The 13,402-nt window shown below is 32.4% G+C and overlaps 1 protein-coding gene and 1 long non-coding RNA gene across 2 annotated transcripts; both read left to right on the top strand.

Annotated features, from left to right (window-relative positions):
* Positions 1 to 239: 239 nt before the first annotated feature.
* On the top strand, positions 240 to 4,472 carry LOC128998812 (importin subunit alpha-5-like). Its single transcript, XM_054425168.1, has 4 exons — positions 240 to 322; positions 1,983 to 2,159; positions 2,543 to 2,705; positions 4,348 to 4,472. Exons 2-4 carry the CDS (start codon positions 2,028 to 2,030, stop codon positions 4,470 to 4,472), a joined length of 420 nt encoding a protein of 139 aa, XP_054281143.1. The 5' UTR covers positions 240 to 322; positions 1,983 to 2,027.
* A 2,905-nt stretch (positions 4,473 to 7,377) lies between these two features.
* LOC128998311 (uncharacterized) lies at positions 7,378 to 12,063 on the top strand. The gene is made up of 3 exons (XR_008491190.1): positions 7,378 to 7,485; positions 10,552 to 10,714; positions 11,907 to 12,063. It is a non-coding gene; the product is annotated as an uncharacterized LOC128998311 (long non-coding RNA).
* The last annotated feature ends 1,339 nt before the right edge of the window (positions 12,064 to 13,402 follow it).

Raw genomic sequence — 13,402 nt, forward strand, 5'->3', positions numbered from 1 at the left:
CCAACTTGGCAATAATTAGAATGTAAATAATATGTGGAGTAAATTCTAACAAAAATCCCCCCTATTGAGTAAAGATATGCAGCCAAATGACCCTTTCATCTCCTATGACGTCATCAGATTTTCACTTGTTGCCTACCGTATATCTAGTTAGCAATCATGTTTTAGTGGTTGCCAGCTGCTACACGAAACAGCTGACTCCATTTAAGTATCGCATTGTTCATTGTTACTCAATTTGTCCTTGAAGAAATCGATTTCTCAAAACAACTCACAAATCCCATCCAGAAGAAATAGGATATTTTAGGTACTGAAGTTTTTATTCAAGGTAAACAATAGCAATAAAACTATTTTACCTATTAGCTGTAAAAACAAATTTAAGCTGTACAGTAGCTCATTAAATATATTTGTAGCTTTAAACTGGAGTTTTTAAGTAATTAGACATGTTCATAAGTTGATAGGTTTGATTAACAGGCTATACATACTGTGCCTAATTATCCATTTAACACTTTAGATAATCAGCAATTGGTTTATTTGTTTTTTCAGTATTTTATTTAACTATGCATATTTTTTTTTTTTGTTTTGGTATTATTTTTAAATTGTAGTCAAACCTAAATCATTAACACACACACACACTTATATATATATATAACATGATATCTGTTGTTCACAAACATAATCATTTTTTATTTATGTCTGTGTTTAGAATGATAGTGAATCCAACTTATAATGGGATCTGGCTTCCCAGTTTGTATGAAATATGACTTAAAAACCTTTAAATTTGGATTATTGAAAATTCTCTTTTTTTTTAAATTACACACAAATTATTTCTGCATTAAAAAAGGTTATTGGATTTGGATTTAAAAAGCTTTAACTTTGATTCTGTAGGCTATATGGTTTTGATTTAGTCATAATTGTTTTTGTGGAATTTGAAATTAAAGTTTTAAAGGGTGAAATTTTTAAAATAATTAAACAAAATTCTAAAATTTGATAATGAATTCAACCATTTTATGATAAAAGAGTCATTAGATTTGAAATATAAGTGGTTAAAATACCTGTATTTTATGTACCGTGATCCAATTGGTTGCAGTAGCAACTAGTTTTGGTTCAACACTGGAACCATCCACTTATGAAGCCTGATAATGGTTCTAGTGTTGAACCGAAACTAGTTGCTACTGCAACCAATTGGATTAAATAAAATGCAGGTATTTAAACCAATTATATTCTATTGGTATTCTGGAGGCTATTTCATATTTAAAAATGAAATTAGATCTCTATTTTATTTCATGACTTTTGACTGTGCAGGGTGCTGCATTAAAGTTTTTTTTATGTTTAATAAATATATATTATGAAGCTTGTGATAGCAATAACCTTAAGGTTTATTTCAAGATTCATAAAAGTATCACCAAGCTGTTATAAGCAATAATGTATTATTTTTGGGGAAAAAATTCATTACCTATGGCGGATTACGGTTAAACCAATTGAAAATAAAAATATGTTACTTGACATGTTTTACTCATTAAGCAAAGGAAAATATGGTTCTGCATAGTCCAGTATACATTTTTTAATACCCTGCACTAAAAAGTATGTTTATGAAATCATAGATGTCTTAAAATTCAATAGAGATCATAACAATTAAATATGTTTAACTGTCATGTTTCAAATAAAAAACAACACTAATGTAGTTTTCTTCTGTAATTAATATTTTACTGAATTAGTTGTGTTTTCGTATCAAACAACACTGCACAAACTTTACTTATTATTACTAATGAGTAACATGATTACACTTGAGTCTAGAAGGTTTGGTCGTCACAAAATCTTTATTTGAGACACTAAAAGTTTTTCTTGTTTAACAACCATAAGATTATCATAATTAATGTTTTCAAAACATAAAAGTCTGGCACAATATATTTTTTAACTTTTATTCAATAAATAATGAAACATTGCATTACTAATTGATTGTTTTCTTATTTCCTGCAATGAACAAGCCCCCCAGGTCCCGTTGGTCTTTTTGCTTGTATCTCGTCAGAACCATGATAGAACTACCGGAGGAGATGGAGATGTCTGACATAGGGGGTGTGAAAAGTCCTCGAGAAGCTGCATGGGCCCTTATTGATGCTACGACAAGTGGACCTGCAGAAAGGATCCACGACTTAATCAAAAAGGTAAGCCTAATACTATTTGAATGATTCAGCAGTTAAATTGTAATAGTATATTTGTAGGTACTTGTATAGGTCTTAGCTATAATTAGGTATAGGATGAGTTTACAGTAAATTTATACTCCCTACGAAATCTACTCATAGTGAACACTGTATACTGTACTTCTCTGTAAAGTCTAATTTAACTTAATATATTGAGTTATGGACATTGGTTGTTGGTTGTGACACTGCTATTGATCTCATATTTCACATCCCATTTATTTGGGTCTGATTTTCAAGTTCCAGCTAAATTGTTCTATGACTGTTCTGCTACTAGATAGACTAAAAACCTAGTACTTTAATGCAATGTCTATATGTTGAGTAATACATAAACGATGCATGGTTGTCAGGGTTACATAGGCCCTATGTGTGACTTTCTGCTGAGTCTTGACTACAACGTTGTCCAACAAGCTATCAACGCCGTGGAGATCATATTGAAGCTGGGTGCTCAAGACGCCATAGACAATGCCTATCCTGTGAACCAGTACGCTGTTCTCATCGAGGAACGCCGTGGTCTGTATCTCAAATTACATTAGGCTTTAATTGCATCATATTCGAGTCTGTGCTAGTAAATTCATATAAAGAATTGTTTCCTTTAAATTATTCATATTGTGTATCTTGACTTTTTTAATTGATCTCATACTAGGGATATAACCATCAATATCATCTTGAAAGGGCATTTTTACTTTAATCAGAAACTAGTGCATTATCATTTGTAATTATTATTAATAATTTGTTATTTAGTAAAATTACCATTGTTTGTTTAATTTGCCTTAAGTAAAAATAATGAATTGTCATTTAGTTGATTTTAATCAATTAATCTGGTTAAAATTAAAAAAAATTGTTAGTGATTCTAACTAATAAAAAAAATGAGTTTTCTTTCAGTGCCTGAGTGCCTCTCATTAGAAGCTCGTTGCAACATATCTTATTACAGTTTTTATCTAAAAACACTAAACCAAATAATAAAATAGGACTATTTAAAATATAAATACAAGATGTTTGATTATTATTAACCTTGTCCCTGGCTTTGGTGGTATTGAATGGTTGGATCTTGGATCAAGGATATGGAATGTGCATAACATTCTAGAAAAGATAATAAGACTTACATAAATGTGTGTTGAACATTCAAAAGAAAGGGTTAGAATAGAAAGAGAATACACATATACTTTTCATATCACCACAGGAGTAAGGCTAGGATATATGCTATGTCGCCTTTTGTTCAATTTTGCTCTGGAAAAGTACTGAAAGAAACAGAGACTGGACCAAGAGGGACATAATATTGAACAACAAATACCATGCTGGATGTTATGGGATACAGTTTCAAAATTATTAAATAATTTGGGAGTTTTGTAACTGTTCAGTTGCAATAAAATGGAATAGGAGATATAAATGAGGTTAAATACTGTTAATAACACACTAATACTGTACTGTGTGTGGTTAATACTGTTAATACTGTTACTGTGTCACTGGAGTCTATACAAATTTTGAAGAGGAATAAATACAAAAAATAGAATATAAACAGTAATAATACCGCTAGTTCTCTTGTATAGTTCAGAGATGTGGAAACTAACAAAAAGATCCTAAAGATGTTGATAACGTTTGAAAGTAAAATATTGAGAACGATATCTAGACCACTATTCAAGACGGGGCTTGGAGAATACTGAAAAGTCGAGAACTCTCCAGGAACTCGTACTGAAGACTAGATGTTGCACCAGTGATAAGAAGTAGGAGAATTAGATTGCTTGAACATTTGAGAAGAAGAGACAAGAATGCAATGATAAGAAGAGTGTGGTGAGGTCGAGTAGAAGAAAGGCAGGGAAATAAAGATAAAGTTGCTGACTAACTGGCTGGAGATGTTAGAAGAAAAGGAGAAGCGGACAGAGGAGTCAGGAAGCAACTTGTTGGTGAGGCCAAGAATCAGCTTGTATTTGAGTGGACACTGTGGGAATTGTTTAGTTTAATATAGGAGGTAGTTTTACAAATATTTTAAAAATACAATTCATCTTTTAAAAACTAATTCACTAACATACTTGATTCACAATGTACTGGTTCTTTCATATTTTTAGCCATAAAAAAACTTATTAACTTCTAACAAATATGGAACTTCTGACATATTCCTTGTACATTTTACTGCTTTGCATTGTTTTTCTTGCAGGTCTGGATAAACTCAAGTTTCTTGAAGCACATAACGTTGATGAAATCTCCATGAAGGCATATGACATAATCGAAAACTTCTTTAACAAAGATTATGAGGACGCTAGACCGCCTTCGTCACAATAAAGTGAGTAGTTCACCTTTTTAACACATTTATCCATTCAAAGGCTCCTTTAAATTTATAATATACACCCTTCATTTACAAGAAATTAAACTATGAATAGTTTGGATTGGCAGATAGTTTTTGAGAGGAAATCATTTGATAGAAAAGCTCTTAACTTAAAATATAGTGTTTCTAATCATCACTGGTAATTAATTACCCAATCAACCCAGACAACTGAGCGTACTGTGATTCTGTGGATAGGTTAAATTTCTAGAAAGTATGCTTGGTTGTTTAAGATTATGCAAACTTGCAGATTAAGAGAAGATATGATTAAGCCCCAAAGATGAATGATTCTTTGAATTTGTATTCACTAATGTCAATTAGACAGTAATAATAATAATAAGGTCTTTACTGCTTTAATTTTACATTCCATTGCTGTGTTGAATATGGAACCAGTTTCATCACCGGTGAAACTGTGATTGAGGTAGTTGATCTTGTTCAACTAAGCAAGCTCAAAATGTGCATACAAATCAATATAACACTGTATATTTTGCTGCTCCATGCAACAAACATGAAAGGTATTTATTTTGTAAGGTTTATTTTGACTGAGTAGTTAGCCCTTCATCTGTTAAAAACATAACATAAATAATTTCATTTCAGATAATGTTGAAAATCTGCAATGTGACTGCCACTGACATTAAGATTTGCATGATTTCATCAAGAAGATATAATAACAAATAGGATAAAATTTCAGTGATGTTAGTGGTAGTGAAAAAGGTTGCATGTGAATGTTTTCAATCTTCATTATGAATTAGGTTTTCATTTAGTCCTAATAATTTGTTACCTACAGTTTTTGTTCCTAAACAAATTATATAAACAGTGTTTTAATCATTGAGTTTTGTAGCATTTGATTTCTTAGAAGTAATTTTGTTTGGGGTTTATTTTTATTATACTGTTAAAATATTGGTTTAAAAGCATAATAAATTAAAGCTCTTCTTTTTGCTTGAAATTTTACCTTGATGTGACAATGTTCAGAATTTGACAAATAAAGTTCCAAAATGAAATTAACAGTACAGTAATTTAAATGAAAATTTTGTACAGAGTATTTTTAAGAAATTCTATGTTAATTATTTATTAAAACTCCATTTGTGTTAACATGAATATGGTATAATAGGACATTTGCACAACAGTTTAGAGTTAAAAGTATAATTGTTTTTATAAAGGTGAGGCCTGATAATCATTTACACACTTATTATGATACATACAGGGCGATTGAATGTTGATGTGACAAAATAGTTAAGGTGATAAATTGGGGCAACTATAATGTAAACCCTCAATTTCATTTGTATAGCTGAATTGTGAATATATCTTACATTATATTTTAGTTTACGTACCCAAGTAGCACACATTGTTGGCCCAACGTTGGGAAATTTTAACGCGTTGCCAATATTGGCCCAATGGGAACTTGTGATAGTTGTGATAATAGATACAGTGGTGCACCTGCTTAACATATAATAATTATAATAGTACAAATAATACAAAAAATAATATTCTCAAACTTATTTGAGCAAATTTTTAATAGTTGAACAATATAAGGGGTAAGATTAGTTAATCATATAACAATCAATTATAATAGCATTACTAATCTAATGGTAACCAAACAATCTATATTCAAATACCAGTATCCTCTCCAATTCCCAGAAAAACAATTCAACTACTTGATGCCTAAAGCCGGGTTTTTCTAGGCGCGGAAGTAGAGAGCGGAGAGAGGAACGCGGAGTGCGGACTCCACTTGTCTTAGGTAATTTAATGTTAGTGTTTTCCTAGAAGCGGAGCGGAACACTATGTTAATCTCTTTTCCGCTCACGCGTATCTCTTTCCGCTCTCCACTTCCGCGCCTAGAAAAACCCAGCTTTAACAGATTGAATGAATCATATTACAGGGTAAGGCAAAAGTCTGGAACCCCCCAGTTAACTTTTTAACACGTTGCAGTAGGAAAACCAAACTTGGCACATATTTACAACATAAGAATTTGCACTTTTTGATAAAAGTTACAACTTTGTCCCAGCCCCGAAAATGGGGTATTTTGGGGGCAGCCCCACATTTTCAAATGTAAACACCTATCATGTGACCCCTAATTTTAAAGGGTTTATCAAGAGAAATTGAATGGCGCCAAATAGAGGTCAATCACACCCCTAATCAAAATGGCAGCCATTTTAATTATTTAAGATAAGCAAGCAAGATAAAGTCTGGACACCCCAAGTTAACTTTCGAAATGTAATATTTTACCCATGTAGCAAGAAATGTATATAATACGTAAATATTCGGGATTAAGGTATAACCAACGTATATGTATTAATGATACAGATAATATACATATTATATACCAATATGAAAATACGGTTTCATCCAAAATAAATTTTGCATAAAATATTGTAAAATGAAGAAACAAAGTGTAAATTTTCACCTAAATGTTGTTTTGAGAGCATAAATTAACTTTCGAGAATGCAGTAAAATAAGTAAAGGTATTGATGATACAGATAATATATGTATTTTATATCAATAGAAAAATACGGAAAAAATTGTAGTGTTGTATTTATTTCCCTGCATTTTTTCAACATCCTGTGTAAAATGTATTTGTAACACATACTGTACTATAATATTCATAGATGATGAACAAAATATTCTGCCGCGCGAGATACCCGAGTCTCTGCGTTTTCTTAGGTTCGACGATGTTCGCTGATGCATTATGGGAGCAAAACAGCGGGGGTCAGCATCCGACCCGCCACCGCCATATTGTTTGTCTTAATGTCTTTGTCTCACAACTCACAACACAACAAACGTTGTCCTTGTGGCTGTGTTTAGACTAGAGCATCTACTTCTGATTTTCAGTGTTACACGAGAAGAATTCGTTGTGTTGTTATTATTTACTTATTAATTAGGTCTATTAGTTACTTTTTACTTTATATTCTTTAAGATTTGCGTTACATCTTCGACTTTTTAACTTCAGTGGCGATTCGACTAACTTGAGTTAAGGTAAGTTACACAAATTATTATCGTTATTGTAAGTTATTAAGAGATTTAGCATATATGTTTTGTTAATAACTCGAATGGTGGTAATCTAATTTAAATACTTTATAAGTGGAAATAGGTTACAAATTAAGTTAGCCTTCCTAACCCCTTAAAAACTCTACGGATGGAGGCTCTTTAGGGAAAAAATAGGCTGTAGTTTACAAAACTAAGGAAGCCAACTTCAGGAGATAACCTAGACCTAATTCATTGCAATATGTCCTTGGTCTGAACTAATTTAGCTTTGGAGACAAGCTAGGCCTAGGTCTACTTAACAAATACCGTAGCTAAACTTATGCCTAAGTTACTTAGAACCTGTCATAAGTTAGCCTAGGCCTAACTTACAGTTAAGACTAAAAATGATGTTAATTGGTAAGTTTATGTTAAAATTCAGGCCTAGTCTTGTAGGCAGATGAATATTTTAAGACCAGAAGGGGGTAACTTAACTTACAGTTCCGAAGAGAACCTGTGATCTGTGAACAGATGGATGACTTAATGATAAATATCTTTGGTAAGTTAAATTAAATGTTTATTCTTCTTCCCAATGTAAACATCAAATTGACCTATGATTTGTTTTGCCTACGTTTCTATCGATATTAACTAGCCTATAAGCATATTTAACCACAAACAAAATATAGCCTGAGACGGTAACTTACTAGCAAAATATAGCCTAACCTATTTAATGAAAAAGCAACAAAAGAAAACATTTAGTTAGCCTCTTAGGCCTATAACTTAATGTATAAGCTAACTGGGAAAATTAAAGTCAATGCAATATTAAAGTTAACTAGGCCTAAACTTAGGCCTAGGCCTATGTTAATATTTATAAAAATATTGATAAATCGTTATTGATCTGATAACTTAATAAGATCGCAGGTTCTCTGCGGAACTGTAACCCCAGAAGGCTGCAGCTTTATAATTAGGCCTACGTCCTTCAAAACTATCGAAAGGAAATGTCAAACAAATAACTTAAGGTGCCGCATTTGCGATCAGTAGGTTATGGTTAGGTTAGGTTTAGCTACCGGTATGTTTTTTTTTTTTTGTTTAAGATTAACTTCTAGGTCTAACTTATGAAACAACATCGCAGCTACGTTTAGTAATAAACTTGAACGAAAGTTTGCATAAGTCAAGAGTAATTTTTATCAAGGCTTGGCACATAATAGCCTAGGGTACTATTTATTTATAGATGGCACTTTGAAGGGTAACAACGCTATCAAAATGTATATCAAATATGCCTATGACATCACATCTGTCTTTCTAAGATCTAGGGATGAAAGTTTTAACTTACCCAGTACCGCGGTTAAAAATGGGCCCTGGTCCAGGGGCGCAAGAGTTTTTTTTTTTTTTTTTTTTGTTGGGTGAGCTAGTAACAGACACTAATTGGAAAATATCTGAAACCTCCTCACTTCGTCTTCCACTCATGACTCATCACTGCCACTGTTTGCATATTAGGCCTATCATTAACTATACTTAATCGTCTGTCTTTATTTGTAGGCTATTAATTTGTTATGTCCTTTTTTCATTATACTCAATGTCAGTTGCTTTTGTCAAATGGCGAGAAACTTATTACAGTATCAATTTGTTAGCAAGTAAAGATACTGGCCGTGTTTTTGCTTATGATTTTATTTACGTTTGAAGAATGTTATTTTACGTTGTAATATCACACCCTTTTTCTGTGAAATGAGCAAAAAACCAAGTGGCAGTGAGTTTAGAAAGAGGGCGACATAAAAGATTCGTACGGTAAAAGTGTTACAAAAAGTTCCTAAAATAAGTAGCCTAGTTTTTACGGTCATTAAAATCATTTAGGCCTAAATGATGATGTGTACAGAAAGTGATGTAGGTAAATCTGAAAATGAACTTTGATGATGTTAAGTTATTGACGAGTTGGCCGAAAAAAAATGTAGAAAAAACCAGCCATTTTACGGTATTGACTTTTTGGAGTTTTAAATGTTTGCAATTATAACTTATATAAATTAAAACTATGTTTAAATTCACACTTTTTTACAACTAAACCAATTTTACTTTTAAGAACGCACCATTGGAAATATAAGTGTGTATGGTATGTAAGTAACAGTTAAACTTTAATTGATGGTTTACGTTTTTAGTTACTAAGCGGGTAATTCAATTAACAATCAAAAGTAAACACAATGAGTCTTATAATATTTGTTAGGCCAGGCGCACACAGGCGATTTTGAGTCGCGCAACAGTTGCCCGACTAATCGGGGGACTGTTGCGCAACCGACTCGGAGACTCTGAAGTCTAGCAACAGTTGAGCTGGAGTGCGCACACGGGCAACTTTTTAGTCGTGAATCTAAAGTCTTTAAGACGTAAGTTAGACATTACATTCGTTAACAGCGTTAACAGTACCGAATGGATTTCAATGATACAGCCGTAGTATGTGCTTTGTTGTTGAAGTTGTGATTTTTTATTTTATCCTCTTGTGGTTGTTCCAATCTTTAGTAACTGCCAAGGACACTTCATCCCACAACTTCTTCTTCAAATTAATATCCGAACAGTCTTTCAATGACTTTAAATATAAAGGCGGCCTCTTAATCAATTAATTGTTTGACATCCTCATCACGGAACTCCTATTTAAGTAATTTTCTAAAAACTTCACACAACAAAAAGAGAGCAAACACTAGTGACAGATCTGGCCACGAGTAGTTGAATTCCTCGGGTGAGACTAAGCGACACAGCGACAATTTAGTTGATTTTGTTGTTCTAAATAATGTATGGAATCTCGAACGTTTCTTTTTCTAAATGCTGGGCCCAAATACACTACTTTACTTCTTTGCATTTGCCCGATTTCGAGCAACATGTAGGCTAGGCCTACACTAGTTTATTATAAATGAAGGTCCTAAAATCTAAGCTTCTTACAAACAGATTTGTAAACTTAAACTTTTCTGCCATCCTTGTTGAAAATAATAACATACCGTACTTTTAAACAAAAAAGCTTTTTATAAAACACCAGACTTGTTAAACAAATATAATAGTAATAGAGGTTGAAGAGTTAAGCATTTTTATAATGTGTTTCAGGTCAGTTATCTTCGCACGGTTGGCGGGGCCAGTGTTGAGGACTCAACAAGACGGATCCTTGTAAGACTATTCAAAAATGAGCTTGCGAGAGAATTTAGTTGGGAAGGAAGAGGATGAAAGAAGTGGAGTCTGCAGAACTCTGCATTGGTGCAGTTGATTTGCCGTAAGTTTTTAACATTTGGTTTATAATGTTACTTTTATTTATTCTTTCAATGATAGGCCTATATTTGACATTTATTTATTTTTCTATAAAGTCAACTCAACCAAAGTAAGAAATTTATTTTTTAACCCTGTTTTTACCATCATAAGTTTTATTATTTAACTAATAATTGGTATGTACCTATACAGTAGCCTACATTTACTTCAAACCCCCACTTGAAAATGCCATTCTGGCGAAACATCTTGTTATTCTTTACATACATTTTTAGCAGTATGGCGTAAAGTTACGTAACAATTATTAGTCAATAAAAAGGTTCAGGGGCTAGATCAATGGATTTTAATTATATTCATTTATCATCTTATAATTAATTATCATAGGCTATATGATATTAATTTATGATGTTACACACATTTTTTGTCTGTAGAATGTACCGTACCTATCCTTTTTTTTCTGCACTGTACTCTTTAAACCTCTTCAATACTTTGATTTCTTGATTGCAACTTGTTAGTTTAGCTCAAAAAGAAACGATTTTGCTTCACACGTTCAGTACGGCAGGCATTCCAACAGGCGCTCGCCAATGGCGGCGAAGCCCCGGCGCGGTGCCGTACCAACAGCAAACGCAATTGGCATTCAAATATTTCAATCTGACGAAAAACAAAAGAGCAGCGGCGATTGTACTACGTTACCCCGAGATTGAACATAGTTCCCTAAAACACCCAAAGGTAGCAGCACTGCCTGGATCAGTAGTCAGTGGCTTTGTAATATGGCTTGAAGAGAGAAAATCCCCAAAACTGGTACAAAAGCATTGTCAGACGGGATTTTACGGGAAATTTTAGTACCAACCTACACCAAAATAAAGCTTACATTCTAAGCTACGGGCTAGCAACGATTTTAACGTTCCCCGGCAATGGCTGAGCGCATACTGAACTAATGTAGTGGGGGTTACGCAACTACATCAATTGATGTAGGCCGCTCGTGTCGCGACTACATCAATTGATGTAGTCAGCACTAAACGTGTTAAAAAAATGTTAAAAATTAAAACGTTAAAAATGAATTAATCTAAGTTTTGCCATCAAGAAAACAAAGGATTGATTACCAAAAGATATGTTGCTCTAAGCGTGAATCTTGTGCGTACCCTAATATTACCTTATACACAGGAATACAGACATTGACACAAGTGTGAATTTTGTTTCAGGTGTAGTTCGTCAACAACACCCGTCCTCATTCGATCTCACAACGTTTGAGAAAAAAACCAGCGAATGGTTACGCCAAGCAGGAACAAGGATTTATGTCAAAAATAAAAATTTAGGTTTACCGCAGATGATCAATTAAATAGTTTTTTCTTGACATTTCTTCATTGTTTCATTTATATGTTCCTTTAAAAAGTGTGTTAATAAACAACAGAAACAATTTTATAAAAACAACTTTTATACTTGAATGTATTAGGGTACTTGTGATTACATCTGAACAAATATTTTTACTCATTTTTTGTATTTTTGTGCATTTATTTTTTGTTTTTTTACTGTGCAAGTATTTTTTGTGCACAATTTAGAATAGGTCTTAAAAGTTACTACAAAATCTATTATTATTTGTTGAGCCTAGCCTTCTTGTTTTCTCACATTAAATAAACAATAGGGAAAATGGAAAACTAAAAAACAACATTTTCATGTAAGAATAAGATTCAGTTAAAAAAACTAGAAATTATTCATCAGTTGTGAGAAGTGAGTTAGTATTTTTTTTTTTTACACTTTCAGTTGTTATAATCATACTGTATTATTATTAATAATAGGTTATTTTTCTAAACTATTTCAACTTAATCTTTTTAACATTCAAGCTAGTTATTACTATTAATTATTATCAGCTGAATAATGCTTGGTAATATAAACACTAATATAATAATTAACATATTATTATTTACTTTTTATGCAAATAAATGCACTATCCAAAATGCTTGTTAAGTGGTACCTATTCTCAACAAGGTAATTTAATAAGTTTTTCTCAAATAATCTTCAATGTACGATAATTAAAAAAATTTAAAGCTGTCTTGGTCTAATATTTGTTAAGGTAGTTGCCATATTCTTTATCTTCCCTACTTCATTAAAACACATATTCTTTAAAGGTAAAATCATTTGTTTTTTTGTGGCTGCTACCATTTTTAAGGAAGTCTACAAAAATTGCATAATTCTCTCATTCTTTGGTTTGATTATGATATGAAAATAAATGCTGATAGCTAGCCTACACCAACAATATAACATTACATTTTGCATACTGTATTGTAATGATGTAGTAACTGTAATAGGGGCTCTTTCCCCTTCTAGACTTTCACTAGGGCCCCTCTGGTTCACCTTAGGAGCTTCGGATGTGATCCGTACCCCGAGGTCCTACGGGCCTGCTTCAGATGAAACTACTGAACAGCAGTAGGTTGTCCCTAAACTAGATCAATTAGGTATTTACCTGACAAATCACAAAACACATATTTCTAATGAAGACTTAAAATATTGTTTTACCATCATACAACACACCAACCCTCATGACACATAGTTCACCTCCCATAACAAATGCCTTCAAAGAAAACTGTTAGTAAAAATCAATGTATATAATTTTATATATTGATTTTTATGACAATTGTATTTTGAGCCACTTTTTATTAATATGGCATCAAATATGTATCATCTATGTATAAAATATGTA

Source organism: Macrosteles quadrilineatus, unplaced genomic scaffold (assembly GCF_028750875.1).
Source record: "Macrosteles quadrilineatus isolate MER2022 unplaced genomic scaffold, UCM_ALF_1.0 Scaffold_7__1_contigs__length_78375512, whole genome shotgun sequence".
Lineage (NCBI taxonomy): Eukaryota > Metazoa > Arthropoda > Insecta > Hemiptera > Cicadellidae > Macrosteles > Macrosteles quadrilineatus.